Genomic DNA, 23,054 nt, shown 5'->3' on the forward strand with positions numbered 1-23,054 from the left:
GCATCATATACAACTCTTCTTCCAGAAATCCATTCAGGAATGCAGTTTTGACATCCATTTGCCAAATTTCATAATCATAAAATGCGGCTATTGCTAACATGATTCGGACAGACTTAAGCATCGCTACGGGTGAGAAGGTCTCATCGTAGTCAATCCCTTGAACTTGCCGAAAACCTTTTGCGACAAGTCGAGCTTTGCAGACAGTAATATTACCGTCAGCATCAGTCTTCTTCTTGAAGATCCATTTATTCTCAATTGCTTGCCGATCATCGGGCAAGTCAACAAGTCCATACTTTGTTCTCATACATGGATCCCATCTCAGATTTCATGGCTTCAAGCCACTTTGCGGAATCTAGGCTCGCCATTGCTTCTTCATAGTTCGTAGGTTCATCATGATCAAGCATCATGACTTCTAGAACAGGATTACCGTACCACTCTGGCGCGGATCTTACTCTGGTTGATCTACGAGGTTCAGTAGTATCTTGTTCTGAAGTTTCATGATCATTATCATTAACTTCCTCACTAACTGGTGTAGGTGTCACAGGAACAGTTTTCTGTGATGTACTACTTTCCAATAAGGGAGCAGGTACAGTTACCTCGTCAAGTTCTACTTTCCTCCCACTCACTTCTTTCGAGAGAAACTCCTTCTCTAGAAAGTTTCCGAATTTAGCAACAAAAGTCTTGCCTTTGGATCTGTGATAGAAGGTGTATCCAATAGTTTCCTTTGGATATCCTATGAAGACACATTTCTCCGATTTGGGTTCGAGCTTATCAGGTTGAAGCTTTTTCACATAAGCATCGCAGCCCCAAACTTTTAGAAACGACAACTTTGGTTTCTTGCCAAACCACAGTTCATAAGGTGTCGTCTCAACGGATTTTGATGGTGCCCTATTTAACGTGAATGCGGCCGTCTCTAGAGCATATCCCCAAAATGATAGCGGTAAATCAGTAAGAGACATCATAGATCGCACCATATCCAGTAAAGTACGACTACGACGTTCGGACACACCATTACGCTGAGGTGTTCCGGGTGGCGTGAGTTGCGAAACTATTCCACAATTTTTCAAATGTACACCAAACTCGTAACTCAAATATTCTCCTCCATGATCAGGTCGTAGAAACTTTATTTTCTTGTTACGATGATTTTCAACTTCACTCTGAAATTCTTTGAACTTTTCAAATGTTTCAGACTTATGTTTCATTAAGTAGATATACCCATATCTGCTTAAATCATCTGTGAAGGTGAGAAAATAACGATATCTGCCACGAGCCTCAATATTCATCGGACCACATACATCTGTATGTATGATTTCTAACAAATCTGTTGCTCTCTCCATAGTACCGGAGAACGGTGTTTTGGTCATCTTGCCCATGAGGCACGGTTCGCAAGTACCAAGTGATTCATAATCAAGTGATTCCAAAAGTCCATCAGTATGGAGTTTCTTCATGCGCTTTACACTGATATGACCTAAACGGCAGTGCCACAAATAAGTTGCACTCTCATTATCAACTCTACATCTTTTGGCTTCAACATTATGAATATGTGTGTTACTACTATCGAGATTCAACAAGAATAGACCACTCTTTAAGGGTGCATGACCATAAAAGATATTACTCATATAAATAGAACAACCATTATTCTCTGATTTAAATGAATAACCGTCTCGCATTAAACAAGATCCAGATATAATGTTCATGCTCAACACTGGCACCAAATAACAATTATTTAGGTCTAATATTAATCCCGAAGGTAGATGTAGAGGTAGCGTGCCGACCGCGATCACATCGACTTTGGAACCGTTTCCCACGCGCATCGTCACCTCGTCCTTAGCCAATCTTCGCTTAATCCGTAGTCCCTGTTTCGAGTTGCAAATAATAGCAACAGAACCAGTATCAAATACCCAGGTGCTACTGCGAGCATTAGTAAGGTACACATGTATATCACATATACCTTTGTTCACCTTGCCATCCTTCTTATCCGCCTAATACTTGGGGCAGTTCCGCTTCCAGTGACCAGACTGCTTGCAATAGAAGCACTCAGTTTCAGGCTTAGGTCCAGGTTTGGGTTTCTTCTCTTGAGTAGCAACTTGCTTGCCGTTCTTTTTGAAGTTCCCCTTTTTCTTCCCTTTGCCCTTTTTCTTGAAACTAGTGGTCTTGTTGACCATCAACACTTTATGCTCCTTGATTTCTACCTCCGCAGCTTTCAGCATTGCGAAGAGCTCGGGAATAGTCTTGTTCATCCCTTGCATATTATAGTTCATCACGAAGCTCTTGTAGCTTCGTGGCAGTGATTGAAGAATTCTGTCAATGACGCAATCATCTGGAAGATTAACTCCCAATTGAATCAAGTGATTATTATACCCAGACATTTTGAGTATATGCTCACTGACAGAACTGTTCTCCTCCATCTTGCAGCTATAGAACTTATTGGAGACTTCATATCTCTCAATCCAGGCATTTGCTTGAAATATTAACTTCAACTCCTGGAACATCTCATATGCTCCATGACGTTCAAAACGTCGTTGAAGTCCCGATTCTAAGCCGTAAAGCATGGCACACTGAACTATCGAGTAGTCATCAGCTTTGCTCTGCCAGATGTTCATGGCATCCGGTGTTGCTCCTGCAGCAGGCCTGGCACCCAGCGGTGCTTCCAGGATGTAATTCTTCTGTGCAGCAATGAGGATAATCCTCAAGTTACGGACCCAGTCCGTGTAATTGCTACCATCATCTTTCAACTTTGCTTTCTCAAGGAACGCATTAAAATTCAACGGAACAACAGCACGAGCCATCTATCTACAACCAAACATAAACAATCAAGATACTATCAGGTACTAAGTTCATGATAAATTTAAGTTCAATTAATCATATTACTTAAGAACTCCCACTTAGATAGACATCCCTCTAATCCTCTAAGTGATCACGTGATCCAAATCAACTAAACCATGTCCGATCATCACGTGAGATGGAGTAGTTTCATCGGTGAACATCATTATGTTGATCATATCTACTATATGATTCACGCTCGACCTTTCGGTCTCCGTGTTCCGAGGCCATATCTGTATATGCTTGGCTCGTCAAGTATAACCTGAGTATTCCGCGTGTGCAACTGTTTTGCACCCGTTGTATTTGAACGTAGAACCTATCACACCCGATCATCACGTGGTGTCTCAGCACGAAGAACTTTCGCAACGGTGCATACTCAGGGAGAACACTTCTTGATAATTTAGTGAGAGATCATCTTATAATGCTACCGTCAATCAAAGCAAGATAAGATGCATAAAAGGATAAACATCACATGCAATCAATATAAGTGATATGATATGGCCATCATCATCTTGTGCTTGTGATCTCCATCTCCGAAGCACCGTCGTGATCACCATCGTCACTGGTGCGACACCTTGATCTCCATCATAGCATCGTTGTCGTCTCGCCAATCTTATGCTTCCACGACTATCACTACCGTTTAGTAATAAAGTAAAGCATTACATCGCGATTGCATTGCATACAATAAAACGGCAACCATAAGGCTCCTGCCAGTTGCCGATAACTCGGTTACAAAACATGATCATCTCATACAATAAAATTCAGCATCATGCCTTGACCATATCACATCACAACATGCCCTGCAAAAACAAGTTAGACGTCCTCTACTTTGTTGTTGCAAGTTTTTACGTGGCTGCTACGGGCTTAAGTAAGAACCAATCTCACCTACGCATCAAAACCACCACGATAGTTTGTCAAATAGACTCCGTTTTAACCTTCGCAAGGACCGGGCATAGCCATACTCGGTTCAACTAAAGTTGGAGAGACAGTCGCCCGCAAGCCACCTATGTGCAAAGCACGTCGGGGGAACCGGTCTCGCGTAAGCGTACGCGTAATGTTGGTCCGGGTCGTCTCGTCCAACAATGCCGCCGAACCAAAGTATGACATGCTGGTAGGCAGTATGACTTATATCGCCCACAACTCACTTGTGTTCTACTCGTGCATATAACATCAACATAAATAACCTAGGCTCGGATGCCACTGTTGGGTTTCGTAGTAATTTCAAAATTTTCCTACGCACACGCAAGATCATGTGATGCATAGCAACGAGAGGGGAGAGTGTTGTCTACGTACCCACGCAGACCGACTACAGAAGCGTTGACGCAACATAGAGGAAGTAGTCGTACGTCTTCACGATCCAACTGATCAAGTACCGAAACTATGGCACCTCCGAGTTCGAGCACACGTTCAGCTCGATGACAATCCCCGAACTCCGATCTAGCAAATTGTCGGGGAAGAGTTCCGTCAGCACGACGGCGTGGTGATGATCTTGATGCACTACAGCAGCAGGGCTTCGCCTAAACTCCGCTACAGTATTATCGAGGAATATGGTGGCTGGGGGCACCGAACACGGCTAAGGAATAGATCACGTGGATCAACTTGTGTGTTTCTGGGGTGCCTCTACCTCAGTATATAAAGGACTAGAGGGGGGAGGCTGGCCGGCCAAGCTTGGCGCGCCAGGAGAGTCCTACTCCCACAGGGAGTAGGATTCCCCCCCAATCCTAGTTGGAATAGGATTCGTGGAGGGGGAAAAGAGAGGGAGGGGGCCGGCCACCTCTCCTAGTCCTAATAGGACTAGGGGAAGGGGTAGGCGCGCCGCCCATGTAGGGCTGCCTCTTCTCTTTTCCACTAAGGCCCATCACGGCCCATTTAACTCCCGGGGGGTTCCGGTAACCTTCCCGGTACTCCGGTAAAATCCCGATTTCACCCGGAACACTTTCCATATCCAAACATAGGCTTACAATATATCAATCTTTATGTCTCGACCATTTCGAGACTCCTCGTCATGTCCGTGATCACATCCAGGACTCCGAACAACCTTCGGTACATCAAAATGCATAAACTCATAATATATCTGTCATCGTAACCTTAAGCGTGCGGACCCTACGGGTTCGAGAACATTGTAGACATGACCGAGACACGTCTCCGATCAATAACCAATAGCGGGACCTGGATGCCCATATTGGCTCCTACATATTCTACGAAGATCTTTATCGGTCAGACCGCATAACAACATACGTTGTTCCCTTTGTCATCGGTATGTTACTTGCCCGAGATTCGGTCGTCGGTATTCCTATACCTAGTTCAATCTCGTTACCGGCAAGTCTCTTTACTCGTTCCGTAATACATCATCTCGCAACTACCTCATTAGTTGCAATTCTTGCAAGGCTTATGTGATGTGCATTACCGAGAGGGCCCAGAGATACCTCTCCGACAATCGGAGTGACAAATCCTAATCTCGAAATACGCCAACCCAACATCTACCTTTGGAGACACCTGTAATGCTCCTTTATAATCACCCAGTAACGTTGTGACGTTTGGTAGCACCCAAAGTGTTCCTCCGGCAAACGGGAGTTGCATAATCTCATAGTCATAGGAACATGTATAAGTCATGAAGAAAGCAATAGCAACATACTAAACGATCAGGTGCTAAGCTAATGGAATGGGTCATATCAATCAGATCATTCTCTTAATGATGTGATCCCGTTAATCAAATAACAACTCATTGTTCATGGTTAGGAAACATAACCATCTTTGATTAACGAGCTAGTCAAGTAGAGGCATACTAGTGACACTTTGTTTGTCTATGTATTCACACATGTATTATGTTTCCGGTTAATACAATTCTAGCATGAATAATAAACATTTATCATGATTATAAGGAAATAAATAACAACTTTATTATTGCCTCTAGGGCATATTTCCTTCATTACAGTCCCATCAATCACCACGCGTCAACCGAGGCCGCAGCCTGTTAGGGCCCGCGGCGCTCCGCACTTGCCCCTTGGCTTCGCCTCGAAGCCAAGTCCGAGCGCGCCTTGGGCCCGGGGGCTACTGTCGGCGTCCTGGGAACGGGGGTCCCCAGACTTGCCTGCCTGCGGCCCATGGCATGCCTCCGCCAGCGGCCCCGTACGGCTCATCTTCACTAGAAAACTCTCAAGACCCTCGCGAGGGGCCGAGCCTCGCGAGGTGAATGACGCAAGACCTCCTAGGGGGCGGCCTCACTAGGCTAGCTCGCGAGGGGCGGAGAGATCAAGGCAAGGGGCACCTTGCGAGGTTCCTGTGACACAAGCCATGACGACCGGGGCGAGGCGGGCGCCATCGCGCACAGTGTCCTGGTTTCCTCTTTGATGCTAAAGAGGCAAGCGCAGGCGAGGAGTCCCGAGGCATTAGGCAAAGGTTTCCATATCAGTGGAACGAGACCAAGACCAGCAGGACGGCAGGATGGAGGTCACCGTGGAGCCCAGGACGGCGTCACCACTAGAGCCTTTGGCACGCGAAGACCACCTTTAGTCAGCATAACTTGTACTAGTTGTCTCCCTTCAAATTTGGCCGTTGTGGCATCCCTTCCCGCCAGCATTTGGGAAGAGGACCAGGGCCTCTATAAATAGGGCTAGCCACCACAGTAGGAGGCCAGATTCAAAAACGGATCCGAGGCCATTTAGATCATCCTCATCCACACAAACTCACCGAGCACAAGAGCACCTCTCCTCAGGAGGTTGTTCATCCCTTGTACTTGTTCATCCTCAGCCTACGAGGCAATCCACCACACCACACTAGAGTAGGGTATTACACCACAACGGTGGCCCGAACCAGTACAAATCTTGTGTCCATTTGTTCTGCGAGTTCGACGCGCTTAGCTCTGAGATCGCGGTGAGGGTGAGTGCAAGGGTGAGGAGAGATCTTCGTGCGCACCCCAGTGTTCGAACCTCAAGGGTTTTGCCGGAACCCGAAATCCGACAAAACTAGGTATGAAGATACCGACGATCGAATCTCGGGTAAGTAACATACCGATGGCAAAGGGAATACCGTATGTTGTCATTGCAATTTGGCCGATAAAGATCTTCGTAGAATATGTAGGAACCAATATGAGCATCCAGGTTCCGCTGTTGGTTATTGACCGAAGATGTGTCTCGATCATGTCTACATAGTTCTCGAACCCGTAGGGTCCGCACGCTTAATGTTCGATGACAATTTGTATTATGAGTTATGTGTTTTGGTGACCGAAGATTGTTCGGAGTCCCGGATGAGATCACGGACATGACGAGGAGTCTCGAAATGGTCGAAGGTAAAGATTGATATATTGGACGATAGTATTCGGACACCGGAATGGCTCCGAAATGTTTCAGGTATTTTTCGAAGTACCGGGAGGTTACTGGAACCACCCGGGGAAGTAATGGGCCTACATGGGCCATACGGGAGAGAGAGGGGAGCCCATAAGGGGTGGCGCGCGCCCCCCATGGGCTGTCCGAATTGGACAAGGAGAAGGGGGCACGGTCCCCCTTTCCTTCCCCCTCTTCCTCTCCTTCCCCCCTTTCCCCTCCAAAAGAAGGAAGGGGGGCGACTTGGACTAGGAGTCCTAGTCAGTTTCCCCCCATGGCGCACCCCCTATGGTCGGCCTTCTCCCTCTCCTCCTTTATATACGGGGGCAGGGGGCACCCCAAAGCACATCAATTGTTCTTAGCCGTGTGTGGTGCCCTCCTCCATAGTTTACTCCTCCGGTCATATTGTCGTAGTGCTTAGGCGAAGCCCTGCATGAATCACATCACCATCACCGTCACCACGCCGTCGTGTTGATGAAACTCTCCCTTGACACTTTGCTGGATCAAGAGTTCGAGGGACGTCATCGAGCTGAACGTGTTCCGAACTTGGAGGTGCCGTACGTTCGATACTTGATCGGTTGGATCGCGAAGACGTTTGAATACTGTTGGAAATATGCCCTAGAGGCAATAATAAAAGCATTATTATTATATTTCCTTGTTCATGATGATTGTCTTTTATTCATGCTATAATTGTGTTATCTGGAAATCGTAATACATGTGTGAATAATAGACACCAACATGTCCCTAGTAAGCCTCTAGTTGACTAGCTCGTTGATCAACAGATAGTCATGGTTTCCTAACTATGGACATTGGATGTCATTAATAACGGGATCACATCATTAGGAGAATGATGTGATGGACAAGACCCAATCCTAAACATAGCATAAGATCGTATAGTTCGTTTGCTAGAGTTTTTCCAATGTCAAGTATCTTTTCCTTAGACCATGAGATCGTGTAACTCCCGGATACCGTAGGAGTGCTTTGGGTGTACCAAACGTCACAACGTAACTGGGTGACTATAAAGGTATACTACGGGTATCTCCAAAAGTGTCTGTTGGGTTGACATGGATCAAGACTGGGATTTGTCACTCCGTATGACGGAGAGGTATCACTGGGCCCACTCGGTAATGCATCATCATAATGAGCTCAAAGTGACCAAGTGTCTGGTCATGGGATCATGCATTACGGTACGAGTAAAGTGACTTGCCGGTAACGAGATTGAACGAGGTATTGGGATACCGACGATCGAATCTCGGGCAAGTAACATACCGATTGACGAAGGGAATTGTATACGGGGTTGCTTGAATCCTCGACATCGTGGTTCATCCGATCAGATCATTGAGGAGAATGTGGGAGCCAACATGGGTATCCAGATAGCGCTGTTGGTTATTGACCGGAGAGCAATCTCGGTCATGTCTACATGTCTCCCGAACCCGTAGGGTCTACACACTTAAGGTTCGGTGACGCTAGAGTTGTAGGGATATGTATATGCAGTAACCCGAATGTTGTTCGGAGTCCCGGATGAGATCCCGGACGTCACGAGGAGTTCCGGAATGGTCCGGAGGTAAAGAATTATATATAGGAAGTGCTATTTCGGCCATCGGGACAAGTTTCGGGGTCACCGGTATTGTACCGGGACCACCGGAAGGGTCCCGGGGGTCCACCGGGTGGGGCCACCTGCCCCCGGGGGGGGGCACATGGGCTGTAGGGGGTGCGCCTTGGCCTATATGGGCCAAGGGCACCAGCCCCAAGAGGCCCATGCGCCAAGAGATAAGGAAGGGAAGAGTCCCGAAGGGGGAAGGCACCTCCTAGGTGCCTTGGGGAGGAGGGATTCCTCCCTTGGCCGCCGCCCCCCTAGGAGATTGTATCTCCTAGGGCCGGCGCCCCCCCCTAGGCTCCCTATATATAGTGGGGGAAGGAGGGCCTCTCAACCCACACCTTAGGTGCCTCCCTCTCCCTCTCCAACACATCCTCCTCCTCCATAGTGCTTGGCGAAGCCCTGCCGGAGTACTGCAGTTCCACCACCACCACGCCGTCGTGCTGCTGTTGGAGCCATATTCCTCAACCTCTCCTTCCCCCTTGCTGGATCAAGAAGAAGGAGACGTTACGCTGACCGTACGTGTGTTGAGCGCGGAGGTGCCGTCCGTTCGGCGCTAGGATCTCCGGTGATTTGGATCACATCGAGTACGCCTTCCTCATCCCCGTTCTTTGAACGCTTTCGCGCATGATCTACAAAGGTATGTAGATGCAATCCGATCACTCGTTGCTAGATGAACTCCTAGATGGATCTTGGTGAAATCGTAGGAAATTTTTTGTTTTCTGCAACGTTCCCCTTCAGTGGCATCATGAGCTAGGTCTATGCGTAGTTCTCTTGCACGAGTAGAACACAATTTGTTGTGGGCATTGATGTTGTCAACTTTCTTGCCGCTACTAGTCTTATCTTGCTTCAACGGTATTGTGGGATGAAGCGGCCCGGGCCAACCTTACACGTACGCTTACGTGAGACCGGTTCCACCGACTAACATGCACAAGTTGCATAAGGTGGCTGGCGGGTGTCTGTCTCTCCCACTTTACTTGGAGCGGATTCGATGAAAAGGGTCCTTATGAAGGGTAAATAGAAGTTGACAAATCACGTTGTGGCTTTCACGTAGGTAAGAAAACGTTCTTGCTAGAACCCTACTTCAGCCACATAAAACATGCAACAACAATTAGAGGACGTCTAACTTGTTTTTGCAGCAAATGCTTTGTGATATGATATGGCCAAAGTTGTGATGAATGATGAATGATATATATGTGATATATGAGATGTTCATACTATTGTAATAGAAATCACGACTTGCATGTCGATGAGTATGACAACCGGCAGGAGCCATAGGAGTTGTCTTTATTTTTTGTATGACCTGCGTGTCATTGAGAAATGCCATGTAAATTACTTTACTTTATTGCTAAACGCGTTAGCCGTAGTAGTAGAAGTAATAGTTGGCGAGCAACTTCATGGAGACACAATGATGGAGATCATGATGATGGAGATCATGGTGTCATGCCGGTGACAAGATGATCATGGAGCCCCAAGATGGAGATCAAAGGAGCTATGTGATATTGGCCATATCATGTCACTATTATTATTTGATTGCATGTGATGTTTATCATGTTTTGCATCTTGTTTACTTAGAACGACGGTAGTAAATAAGATGATCCCTCATAATAATTTCAAGAAAGTGTTCCCCCTAACTGTGCACCGTTGCGACAGTACGTTGTTTCAAAGCACCACGTGATGATCGGGTGTTAGATTCTAACGTTCACATACAACGGGTGTAAGACAGATTTACACATGCAAACACTTAGCTTGACTTGACGAGCCTAGCATGTACAGACATGGCCTCGGAACACAGAAGACTGAAAGGTCGAGCATGAGTCGTATAGAAGATACGATCAACATGAAGATGTTCACCGATGTTGACTAGTCCGTCTCACGTAATGATCGGACACGGCCTAGTTAACTCGGATCATGTTATACTTAGATGACTGGAGGGATGTCTATCCGAGTGGGAGTTCATTGAATAATTTGATTAGATGAACTTAATTATCATGAACTTAGTCTAAAATCTTTACAATATGTCTTATAGATTAAATGGCCAACGTTGTCCTCAACTTCAACGCGTTCCTAGAGAAAACCAAGCTGAAAGACGATGGCAGCAATTATACGGACTGGGTCCGGAACCTGAGGATCATCCTCATAGCTGCCAAGAAAGATTATGTCCTACAAGCACCGCTGGGTGACGCACCTGTTCTCCCTGCAGAACAAGACGTTATGAACGCTTGGCAGGCACGTACCGATGACTACTCCCTCGTTCAGTGCGGCATGCTTTACAGCTTAGAGCCGGGGCTCCAAAAGCGTTTTGAGAGACACGGAGCATATGAGATGTTCGAAGAGCTGAAAATGGTTTTCCAAGCTCATGCCCGGGTCGAGAGATATCAAGTCTCCGACAAGTTCTTCAGCTGTAAGATGGAGGAAAACAGTTCTGTCAGTGAGCACATACTCACTATGTCTGGGTTACATAACCGCTTGACTCAGCTGGGAGTTAATCTCCCGGATGACGCGGTCATTGACAGAATCCTCCAGTCGCTTCCACCGAGCTACAAGAGCTTTGTGATGAACTTCAATATGCAGGGGATGGAAAAGACCATTCCTGAGGTATTTGCAATGCTGAAATCAGCAGAGGTAGAAGTCAAAAAGGAACATCAAGTGTTGATGGTGAATAAAACCACTAAGTTCAAGAAAGGCAAGGGTAAGAAGAACTTCCGCTTTCGGTCTACGAGGGTACGTGGACACACTCTCCCCCTCTCGTTGCTATGCATCTCCTAGATAGATTTTGCGTGTCCGTAGGAAATTTTTTGAAATTGCATGCTACATTCCCTAACAAAGCGTGCTCTAGATACGGCGGCCCCAAAGGAGGAAGATTGTAGAGAGGGGACTAGAGAGTGGTGCGGGTTGATCAAGAACTCCCTAGTGGTGTGATTGTTGTGGGGATAAGGGCAAGGAGGCCTAGGTTATCCGTAGGATGAGTCGCGGCGCGAGTTCGTCGACTGAGCGCACGTGCGGTGAGTGGAGAGAGAGAGAGGGGGGGGAGGGGGAGAAATCATGGATGCGTGGGGAGCTAGCGGCTGCAGCGACCCATGGTCGCAAAATCAATTTTGCCGGAGTTGAGAGAGTGGTTGCGGTAGAGAGAGTTTTCCCTTTTGTAATTTTTCATTTTTTTGTTTTCTAGTTAGGTCCCACATGTAAGTCAAATAACGAGAGATGATCAGAGAGAGTTTTTTTCGCATGGATGAGGAGGCCCATTTGTAAGTGACATATGGAGACATGGGCAAAATTGTTCAGGAAACGTTCCGTAAAATGGCCAAATGCCTTTGCGTAGACGAAAACGACACGGAAGAGTATTCCTATAGAAGCACCAGCAGGCGGAAGAAGGACACATTTTAACACAATGAAAAATTAGGAGCAAATATCAATATTGGGTTCGAGTTAGGAAGAAAAATGTAAGGGGTTGTTTGGATTGTGACTATCTTTGCCCTATACTGCATATTTTTTTTGCTACACTTGCTTTACTTGAGTTGTTCAAATTATTAGCCTCACTCCGGCTTATCTAAGGGAAATCTTGCCACACCTTTTGTGTTTATGATATGTGGGGTTCACTGCTCATTAAAATATTCTCACCTTAGGTGTGGCTAGAACCAAACATCCACCTAATTTGGTCAAATTTGCCTAAGGTGAGGTGTGGCAAGGTGTGGCAAGATGTGTCTAGGAACCAAACAGCCCACAAATGTCCCTAGAAGTAAAGTTGATCAAAGGAAGTGAGAGATCAAGCATCATTAATTTCATTGATAGAAAATGTGTGGATACATGATTAAAACATGATTGTTCAGATTAAACACCTCTTTACCAAGGGCATGTGCAATAGTGTTATTTTAATAATGGCATGCAAGATAAATACTACTCTCCCATCTCATAATATAAGACGTTTTTAAAAGTTAAGCATCTTATATTACGATACGAAGGGAGTAACATAGAGGAAAGAGAAACCTTTTAATGAAGAGATAATATCTTAGTAACAAATCTTTCATCGTGTTTATAGGAATATCTAGTTACTAGAGATAATATTAAGGGATAATCCATCGTGTGTTAATCTTTTTTGTCATCTCTTGATTACGTGATATAATTAAAATAAGTCACTCTTATCAACCACAATACATGCTCTAGTGACTATTTTAAAGTTGTAACAATAGTCATGTGCTAATTTTTTCTATTTTTTAAAAATATATTCCTCACATCACGAACATGTGTTACACGTATGGATGGCTTAATTTACTCGTCAACAACATGATTGATTGTTGGTGTTGGAAAACCAGAAGAGACTTGTGTGAGATTCACATCAGGTGAGATCGTGAAATCAACCCTAAAAAAATTTAGACATATCAAAAAATTCTGAAACTATTTGACAATATCCACGTGGGTTCTGTCTCCAGCTCTAAAAAATCAGCTCAAAACTCGATGTACATATGGAGATCTAGAAAAGACAAATTTGAATATGAATAGTGGCAGCTTTAGTGAATAGTACTTTGACACTGTTCATGTTCAAATTTCTTTTTTGTTTTTGTTTTTATTAATGTAGGTCGAATTATGACTGAAACTTTTTGAGTGTTTCTATAATTTTTTAACAATGTTTTAACATGTACTCGTAAATTTGATCTCATTGATCTCACCTAATGTGAGATCGATCTCCCTAGAAAACCAACAAGCTGCCGTGGTGACTGTAAGCGAAGCACACGACTGCCTGTCCTTCCCCAATAATGCGCGGCATCGCCTCCGCCGGAACGCTCCGCCCCGGGCCATCCGCAGCTGTCCGATCAAAATCCAACGCGGCAGGCCGCCCCACCCTCCACCGACGACCCCTCCTCCACCTCCGGCGATCGCCGGAACCCTCTCTACCGTCCATCCGCCGCAGCCGCCGCCTCATGCCTCCTCTTACCGCGGCCGCCCGGGCCACCAGCAGCGTCGGCGACGCCTTCAGCGAGCTGGCCTCTGCCGCCGACTTCGCCGGCATCGCCTCTCCCGACGGCCGCATCTCCGTCATCGGCTTCGGCTCCCTTCTCTCCGGTGAGTGCCACCGCTCTTCCCCGTCAGTAACAAACTCCGAGTCCAAACCACTGGCTTAAGTTTCGAGGCCCCTGACGCCAGAGCGGAGCGCGAGGAGCACGTTCCCGGAGCTGAAGGGGTTCCGTGTGGCGGCGCTGCGCGGGTTCCGGCGCGTCTTCGCCCACGCCGCCCCCATCTTCTTCGAGCGCGGCATCGCCATTGAGGCCACTAAGGCAAGCAGACTGTATGCTTATCTTTATGATGCTCTTGTCAGTACTTGTGCTTCATCTTTGTGTACGCATAGTTCGTCCGATTGCATTTCACATTTCTGTTTGTGGCGTAGTAGTGTCTGATTACTCTACAAGGTGTGTAGTATTTCCAATTTTCCATAGGGACATGGATGGATTGCTCGGAGCTGTCATATGCAATTCTGCCTGAATGTTGTGATGTTTGGAATTCCTGGATGACCAAATAGTGAGGGTGATAGGGAATTGAGCTTCTCTATGGTTTTGATTTTTCACCTCTTCCATAGTTGCGCTTGACTGTCGATTTTTGCTATGTTGAAAGATACAGAGGGAAAAAAGAGAAGTTTTCATTGTGCAGTTAGGGCATCTGTCCAATCAAATAACCACCACTGATATGAGCTAGATGCAATTTTGGAGATGACCGTATCACTTTTCTTTTTACAAAATTCTGAAAAAGATATTTTATTGCTTATCTTTAATATTGACCAATGCATGAAACTCGTCTTATATATAATTGCTTGCCTTTTATATTGACTAACATGTGATTTTTTTTTCTATTGCTTAATGTTTCTCTTTGTTATTCGTGGGTTCATTTGACCATGTGAACGCAAGCTTCTTTTGATCCATTTGTGGAGTCCAAAAGGATGAAACCATGTCGCACTGAACAAAACTGAGGCATGGAAATATGTTTACGAATGTATAAGATAATTATTGTAGTACTCTATTGCAAGCAGAAGAGGATTTTTGTTACTGCTTAAGCAGATTTTCTGAAGCATGGATACTCGTCTTCGCTGTCTATGGTAATAGAAGAAAGGAAAGTGTGGTGTTTTATTGATAGATCGAAATTATTGATTTTAGATTTGTATGTTTGAGGATGTAGAGTTTAGTGTGCTTCTGCCAGGAACTTGCATTTTTATTTGGGTTTTCATAAAGTTTTGATTTTCATTGAAGTATTGGGATTGACTTGTAGGAGTCCTCAAGCTTAAGCGTGGAGCATTGTGAGGGAGAAATGATAGTTGTCACTGTGTTTGAAATCAAGGAGGAGGAGGTACTGTGCTGCACTTTATGATAGTGTGCAACTTTTTGTTCATGTGCAATCCAGTGAAGTTTTTTTAGGTTTTAGTGAAGTACTGAATTGGGATATTCGCAGGTGCCAGCATTCATCGAGAGGGAGCTCGAGTTCAGATTTCTTGCGGTGGGTGAGCAGTTAATTCACTGCATGCTAACCAATTTTGTTAGGTTTTCAGTTTCTTCATCTCAAGCCTGGCTTTTGGTGGAGTTTAGATTGTCCAGTGTCCAGTCCTGGCTTTTAATTTAGGCTAACTCTTTTGTTTATGTATATATGTGTTGTCAGGTGGCCCCTGAAGGACTGGATGGAGCGCCTTTTCCAAATCCAGCTGTAAGGGCCTGTATTTTGGGACTGAATTTCTAGCTTAGTTTTTTGTTTGATCTTTCCTGCAATGCAGTTATTATTCATCTTGATGGAATTTATTGGTTCAGGTTGTCTGTGCACGCTATAGCGATGAAGAGTATTTCCAAGTGAGATGCAAAGGTTGAATCTATATGACACTCAAATTTCTTTCAGTTCTGCATTTCATTTCAATGACTTTGCTACTGACTTTGTAATGGGTTTGTCTGTTTGACTATTGATAAGATATGGTAGGATTTTTTCCCATTACGATCTGAAAAAGGGATTGGGTTCCACTATCAAAAGATAACGAAATGAAAATAAAACAAAAGCACCCATTGCAAATTTGTGTCCAAACTGAAATAAAAGGGCCTAACGACAGAATTCGCAGGCCGCTGCCGCATCTAAGCTAACAGCAGCAAGAACTGCTAAGAAAACGACGGTGTATATTACAGAGATTGAAAGCCAACTACCCTAGCACACAACTTGATTGTCAGGGGTGCCAGATCATCAGGAGAAAGGCAGATCATCCGTATCCACTGAAACCTCAGCCTTTTCTTTTAGTCTTCCTCCATAGCTATGTTCCCATTTCCATCGTCCTCTTCAGCTTCCTCATGTCCATCATCTTCCAGGCGCAGATTTTGCCTTCTTCCTTCACCATGTCCATCATCATGGGCCGTCAGTGCCTCACATTGCAGTGCATTCGCTCCTTCCTCCAGCATCACACGAACTTCATCAGATTATAGGCCTGCCCAGTAATGCATAAACGAGCATGCACAGCACTCAAATTCAGCAGGCTATCAGACCAGTTTAAATTCAAAACAAACTCTGGTGGAAGTTTCCACATCACCCAGCAAAGAGCCGCCAAGCCCACAATTTGTAAGTTTTGACTTCTACTAGGCAAGAAAGTAGGAATCCACCAGAAATACTGGCAGAAACAACCAGGTCTATCTACAGGTCCTACACATTTGGCTACCATGCTCCAGACATACTTAGGTCCCGCTTGGCATCGGTGTAAATATTATACAGCTGTATTAGTTTACATGCGTATATTACTGGGCCACAGGTGTTTTCCAGCCGGAAAAAAAACGACGAGTCGAGGCCTGTATCATAAACCGACTGAATAAGAGCATGATAGGGGATACAGGTGTAAATATTACAGGCCCAATCCGATGAACCAAGCGAACCCACCTGACTTTTTCTTACCTGGCAATGTTTTACGGGGGATTTAGAAAGGAAACGATATCCAAGCAGGCCCTTAGCTGCAGAGCTTGGTAGGATATACTCCCTCTGTCTCAAAATGTAATGTCAAAAAACGTCTTACATTTTGAGACAGATGTAATATTTCTTTTTCCATTATTTGGTAGAAACTAGAAAGACTATTTTCTTGGTGACCTGGCATCCCTTTTTATATTCATCTGATACATTGGAGTGATGATCTAGACTTCTCTTTTACGTTTTTGTGTCCAGCATCCTGTTTTCCTCTTTGAACTGCCAAAACTTCTTATACTTTAGGAACAGAGGGAGTATTTAATAATATTTGATAACAATTTCTGAGAAGAATTGTTGCATGTTTGTGTTAATTTATAACAAGATATGACTTTTAACTATGTTATTCTTTGAGGTCTTTTAGCATATTTATCTGCCTCTGTTATCGCAATTGTTTACTATTGACCAGCTAGGGTAAAATTACATAAATCGCCAGGGTGATACCTGAATAAAAATACAACGAGATATCAACAATTGGTTACTAGGATAGTAATAGTTTGCTCATGTATAATATAAAGTTATTTTAAAACTGGGTCACACATATACTTTGAATCGCAGGATCAAGTTCCACTGAAAAGAAATCAGGATTTTAAGGAATCATAGGATGACAAAAGCATCAGAGTAGAATTAACACAGACAAGTTTGTTCAAATAGTGAAACTTTATGACGATGAGCAAAGCTTTAAGCATGGTAGTATTTCTTTTACCCTTTTATGGCAAAGTGATGCCTTATGCAGGTACAAAGCTATTTACTTTTGGATAATTGCACAAGACAGCCCAAAATTGTAATCTCATTCCTAATTCCATGTAACACACTGAAACGTTGACCAATTCTTTCTGCAGGAAGCAAAGAGATATATAATCAGCACTATGGACGGTACAACATTGATAAAATATGGAGGAATGATATCTTACCCTGTCGTCTATATCTCAGGCACTGGTAAGTATGTTTACTCTTCAGGCATCTTATGCTTACTATCCACTTAGTTGCTTCTTTTTTTTTAATTATCCTGTTCTTCAATAAACCCTTTATAAGCATCAGCAAAGGCATCTTCTGCATATTAAAATCACTGTACACCTTTGAACTCCACCGAGACACCGATTATTATATGATATATTTGTTCTCCTGGTACATCTCATCAGTGACATCTCAAAGCAAGGGGCATTCTGCAAGCAAGATGATATCATTGCTTTGTGACATCTGAAAGCAAGATGCATCATGAAGCAAAAATAACTAAATAAGTCATTGCTCTGAACATTCTAGTTCTTGTACCAACGCATTTTCTATCGAACTGTCTCTATCATCAAGGGGGGTGTAGATAAAGTCCGATCCTTCTGATATTGCGACCACCTCACACGGGTTTTGATTGCCTTGCAGTGTTCTTGCTGCCAAGAATCTGGGAGAACCAGCATATAGCAACTTCCTGGACCACACCTATCTGGGTGACCGGAGAACCACAATAAGGGAATACTTGGCCACGACCGGAGCTGGCATCATGGAAGAGGAGCCACCGGAGACGCTAAGAAGTCGCTACGGCGGCTAACTCGACGATGACTTTCACGGCCACAGCCACCACAGATTGAAATTCTCACTTGTGTGACTGCTTCCTACCGAATCGGCAGTCGATATGAACAGGGATGCACCAAATAATGCATGATGCTTCAGTGCAGAATATCTAAGATTGAGATTGTTTTGGGCGCAAATTATCGGCGCCAAAGGCGGTGATGTATGACCCTGTTGTGATTGATGTACACAGATAACAAGGCAATGATTGTGACGATTTCCCGTCATAACAGAGACGGAGGCATACACCAAAAATGAGGACAAAAATGCATTTGCCCCCTTGCCGTTGGCTGCTGTTGATTCTCGTGCATTTTGGGGGAGATTTTCCGACCGTCGACCGGCAGCAGTTCGCCCACCGTCCCGACTGCCGCGCGTTGTGATTTGCTGTGATCTTCCATTTTGGTCTCTGACCGCGACGTCTGCACTCACTCTACCAAGAAAAGGACGGGCGTTTTCTCTTGCTTGGTCTTCACGGCAATGCAGGGACGAAGCCGTCCGTCTACGATGGCGGCGAGTGGTGGAAGAAGAGGCAGATCGCCGAGCAGTCGTCGACGGCGTAGCCCCGCCGCTTGCGCCTCCAGGCACGGACGGCCCACTGGACCAGGCGCTTCGCCGCCTTCTCCCTCTCGGGCGTGGCCGCCACGATCTGCACCGCCTCTTCGTTGGAGACCACGTCCCAAACCTGCCGCCATTTTTCGACGACCATCAGACGATGCAATAGGATTGTGCCAACAGCCAAGGCATAAAAAGGTGGTTGGCTGCTTACCCCATCGGTGGCCAGGATGACGAACTGGTCCCGGGCGGTGATCCTCCTCTGCGTCACCTCCGGCGCCGAGATGACGCCGTAGTCCTTGACGCAGTAGTCGCCAAACGCGCGCGACATGGCCAACCCCGGCGCCTCCCTGTCGGGCAGCCACACCCGGTGCACGCCGGGCTCGTCCTCGTCGCAGTACACGCGACCCTTGCACTGCACGATGCGCGCCTTCTCCTCTGCAATTCAGTTTTCACCGTGGGTGAGTAATGGCCGTCCCAAGAATGCTGAACGTGCAGCGGCGCGTCTGTCGCAGCGTACTTACGAGGCAGGTTGGGTTTGAAGTCGACGGTGAGCTGGACGGCGGCGATGCTGCCGTCATCCGACGTGGTCCCCAGAACGGCTCGTGAGTCGCCGACGTTCGCGATCACCATCGTGTCACCCTTCTTGATGATGGACAGAGCAGTGGAGCCACTGTTGACCGCGTCGAGGCGGCGGCTGCGTCGGAGCTCTTCGTCGACGGCAGCGGCGGCCGCCAGGTAGGACTGCTTCCAGAGGTCGAACTGGGAGTGGCAGAGCTTCTTCTCGCCGTTGATGAGTGACGCCAGCGTAACGGCCTCCTGCCAGCGGCGCACCAGCGACGGCGGCAGCGAGTCCCGGACGGCCTTGGAGACGTAGTGTCCCCACTGGCCGTGGCCGTCGAAGATGCCGCAGAAGATGGTGTCCTCCTGGCATCCGAACCCCTGAAGAGAAGGAGAAAACCACAGAACAAGTTTACTTTTAGCTTGGTGTCCATTTCGGTTTGGCTATTTTGAACTTGAAATATGCATGAAAATACTAGGAATTAAAGATATTTTTTCGAGATTGAACTAGGAATTAGAGATGTACGGCTTGAGAAGTTGAGATTTTTTGTTTCTCATGCAACCTGTCTTTGGTAGTGCACCGTTTTCTGCCATCGCAGTCATAACCTCTTGGATAACGACCCAAGCTACACATTAGATTCAGAAACCAAGAAACCTAACACCTTTTTCTCTCCAACGAACCGAGACACGTATTATGCCTTTTTGGCATGGAGATACAGTTAGTAGTACTAGTATAGTAAAAGAGAAACGCCTAGAGGCCAAAAGCAAGCGCCATATCCAAGGACCTCGTGAACAACATGCTACAAAACCTATGTCTAGATAAGCCACGTAGCACTACATCAGTGAAAAAAACTGCTTAACTAAGGGCCAACATCAGTAATTTAGTAAAGAGACTACCTCATTGCTCGGTTGGGCACTTTGCTCCGATAGATTGTTATTATAGTCTCGTTTACTGAATCAGTTTTGGTCCATTTTTCTACTAAGAAACATATCTTTATTTCTGTCTATAAATATCTCTTGTGGATAACCAATATAATTCAACGCAATATTTTTTGGCACAACGACATACTGAGTCTAGGATGTATTGTAGACTTGTCGCAGCAACAACAGAACTGTACTGAAGAGTGCAAAACGAACTAAACCACCTCACAAAGATAAAGAAAAATCAGAAAATTGATTAGGCAAACGAAGGGGGAGAGAGCTGAAGCCCATATCTCAGGCAGACTGAGACAGGTACATGAAGCTGTTTGATTTATTCAGTGGTCAGAAACTATTCTAGACTTCTTCTTCAACAGGTTACAGCAATGAGGGGACAAAGCCAACGAACCATGGCACAATATCTTCTTCTTCTTCATAACTAAGTTCCTTATGAGAATCTCCAAGTCAGTGAGAATATTGAGTTGTCTCGTCGCTAATTCGCTACTACTATTATAAAGTCACCAATGATTGCGACGAGACGTGGAACAGAGCATCAACATGCAGCCAGCGGATTATGAAACACAGAGCAAAGCAGGCGATGGATGGAAGATGGAACTCACCTCCCAGACAACGGAGCAGTCCTGGTTGGTGCCCTTCTCGCCGCGGCGAGACCACACGGCGGCCAAGGTCCCGGAGCCCTCGCCCCGCAGCGTCCCCGACGTCCGCAGCACCGTCCCCTGCTCCTCCTCCTTCCTCTCCTTTCCCAGAGCCATGGATCGGGCCAGCCCCTGCAGCAGCGACGACAGCTGCCGCATTCTCGCTACCCCAAAGAAACAACCCGAAAGAGTTTCTTCTCCCCCTCCTCTCTTAGTTTCTGCGCGACCGACGACGCCGGTGGTGTGCACGGGCAGGGACATAGCACTCTCCTTCTCCGGCCATGGCGATGGATATGGAGTTATGGACAGGGAGTACACACGCACGGTTTCTTTAGCTTGGGAGATGCCCTGATCGTTTCTCCTGGATCTTTCTTGGATGAGGGCGATTGACTTTGGATTGAAGAAACGAGCTTGGACTGGAGCTATGGATAGGATCAGTCGATCGATCTGGTTAACTTGGCCAAGGAAGAAAGTGGGGAAGCAAGCAAGGATTGGACTGGCGCCAAGGAAGAGGCGTGAGTCGAGCTGTGGTGTGAAGTGAAAGCTGGGGAGGGAGGGAGCTTTTTAAAGGACAGGAGAGCTGGGGAGGGAAGATCGAAGAGGTGGGATGAAGAGCCCGGGAGTGCAGTAGAAGCTACAGATAGCATGCAGACCGAGGCCGAGGCAGCAGCGCGGGGCCGTCCGCTTGCACAGCAACACGAAGATGCCTTCTTTGCCCATGGAACAAGGAAAGGAGATGGGACGACGGGACGGGGTATATTTCCTCGGAGACTGACCCGGCGTATTCCATTCCGTCAACAACTTTTAGGTCTTCGAATCGAAAATATAACATTTTGAAGTTGCGTTTTGTCCCCGTTCCGTTCTGAAATGTGCGACGAGGCAGGGGCATGATCGTCAGCGGCGCGCACGAGGTCGAGACAATGGATAGGTTTGTTTATTTCAGCACTAAAGAAATATAAGAGCGTTTATATCATTATTATAATAATCTAAACGCTTTTATATTTCTTTACAGAGGAAACATATGATACCACCTCACACGTTGTTGCCAAAATATGTTGTGATATATTTTTATGAGGTTCAATTATATCGAACATGAATATTTTGAGTGATAATGTGATAGTTAAAACTGAAAATACATACGATTTACTGAGTTTCATTAGTTTGTAGTTGCAAAATATTAATTAAATATAAATAGCATAATAGAGTGGAAATTAGCATGCTTATTTGCATGTTGAGGTGGACTTTCTCCATGCACTTTGTATTTGCGACGGCGGGAGTACATGAATGTGGTTTGCGTAGGCCTAAAAATAGTGCTAATGGATGTTGGCGTGGCGTAGTTGAAGAGGTGGGAGACAACGTAATGAGAGAATTAGAGATAGTTGAGACAAACTATTTAAATACACTAGATGATTGCCTCGCGAGTTAATGTGGGAATTTGATAATTCATGAGATGTGGTCGTTGCATGTTTTGGTGTATCTTTTTCCGTGTATGATTGTAGCTGCAGAAATAAGTTCATAGGATCAGCTATATTAGGTATGTACGATGGGTCTTGCTAACACCGGCCCGGTTTGCTATTTGGCACGAAAAGAAACATGAACATTTTTCTCTCAAGAAAAACCCAGGTAATGAAGTGTGTATTATTTGCTCCCCAAGCGGTACTCGTCCAAACCTTCACTGTATATAATTTTGTTTATGTTCATCTTGTAGCGTACATGATGCAAAGACCAAAACCTATACAAAAATCTGACTCAGTAATCCCTGTGAATAAAAATTAGCAGCCCTCTCGTGGTGGGGAAACCTGTACGACAGCCCCACACTGTACATCCAGTTAGGGCATGTACAATGGTTCTATCTTAAAAGTGCCACATAGGATAAATGATGAGGTGGAAAAGATAGAAATCATAAGAGAAGGCTCGTCTTATCTTATTTAAGAGAAGACAAGAGATGATCTCTTAGCATAATTTGTCTCACCATATTTTTAGGAACTACTAATTATTATAGATAAGGTTAAGAGATGACCTATTATAGACATGTTTTTTTATCATCTCTAATTTACATGTAAAACTTAAGATAAAACTATCTTATCAACCATTGTACAT

The 23,054-nt window shown here is 45.5% G+C and overlaps 2 protein-coding genes across 3 annotated transcripts; one reads left to right on the forward strand and one right to left on the reverse strand.

The window, feature by feature from the left end:
* Positions 1-13,451: 13,451 nt before the first annotated feature.
* LOC123053000 (uncharacterized) lies at positions 13,452-18,513 on the forward strand. Its single transcript, XM_044476374.1, has 8 exons — positions 13,452-13,803; positions 13,885-14,015; positions 14,998-15,075; positions 15,178-15,222; positions 15,382-15,426; positions 15,528-15,579; positions 17,547-17,643; positions 18,082-18,513. Exons 1-8 carry the CDS (start codon positions 13,497-13,499, stop codon positions 18,245-18,247), a joined length of 921 nt encoding a protein of 306 aa, XP_044332309.1. The 5' UTR covers positions 13,452-13,496; the 3' UTR covers positions 18,248-18,513.
* LOC123052989 (probable protein phosphatase 2C 48) lies at positions 18,377-21,669 on the reverse strand. 2 transcript variants are annotated; one of them, XM_044476365.1, is made up of 4 exons: positions 20,919-21,659; positions 19,344-19,761; positions 19,034-19,257; positions 18,377-18,949 (listed from the first exon to the last, which is right to left on the reverse strand). In XM_044476365.1, the coding sequence occupies exons 1-4, from the start codon at positions 21,213-21,215 to the stop codon at positions 18,767-18,769; spliced, it is 1,122 nt and encodes a 373-aa protein (XP_044332300.1). In that variant the 5' UTR covers positions 21,216-21,659; the 3' UTR covers positions 18,377-18,766. The 2 variants fall into 2 exon arrangements, with proteins under 2 accessions (XP_044332300.1, XP_044332293.1); XM_044476358.1 differs by having other exon boundaries at positions 18,377-19,257; positions 20,919-21,669.
* Positions 21,670-23,054: the final 1,385 nt, after the last annotated feature.

Source organism: Triticum aestivum, chromosome 1A (assembly GCF_018294505.1).
Source record: "Triticum aestivum cultivar Chinese Spring chromosome 1A, IWGSC CS RefSeq v2.1, whole genome shotgun sequence".
Classification (NCBI taxonomy): domain Eukaryota; kingdom Viridiplantae; phylum Streptophyta; class Magnoliopsida; order Poales; family Poaceae; genus Triticum; species Triticum aestivum.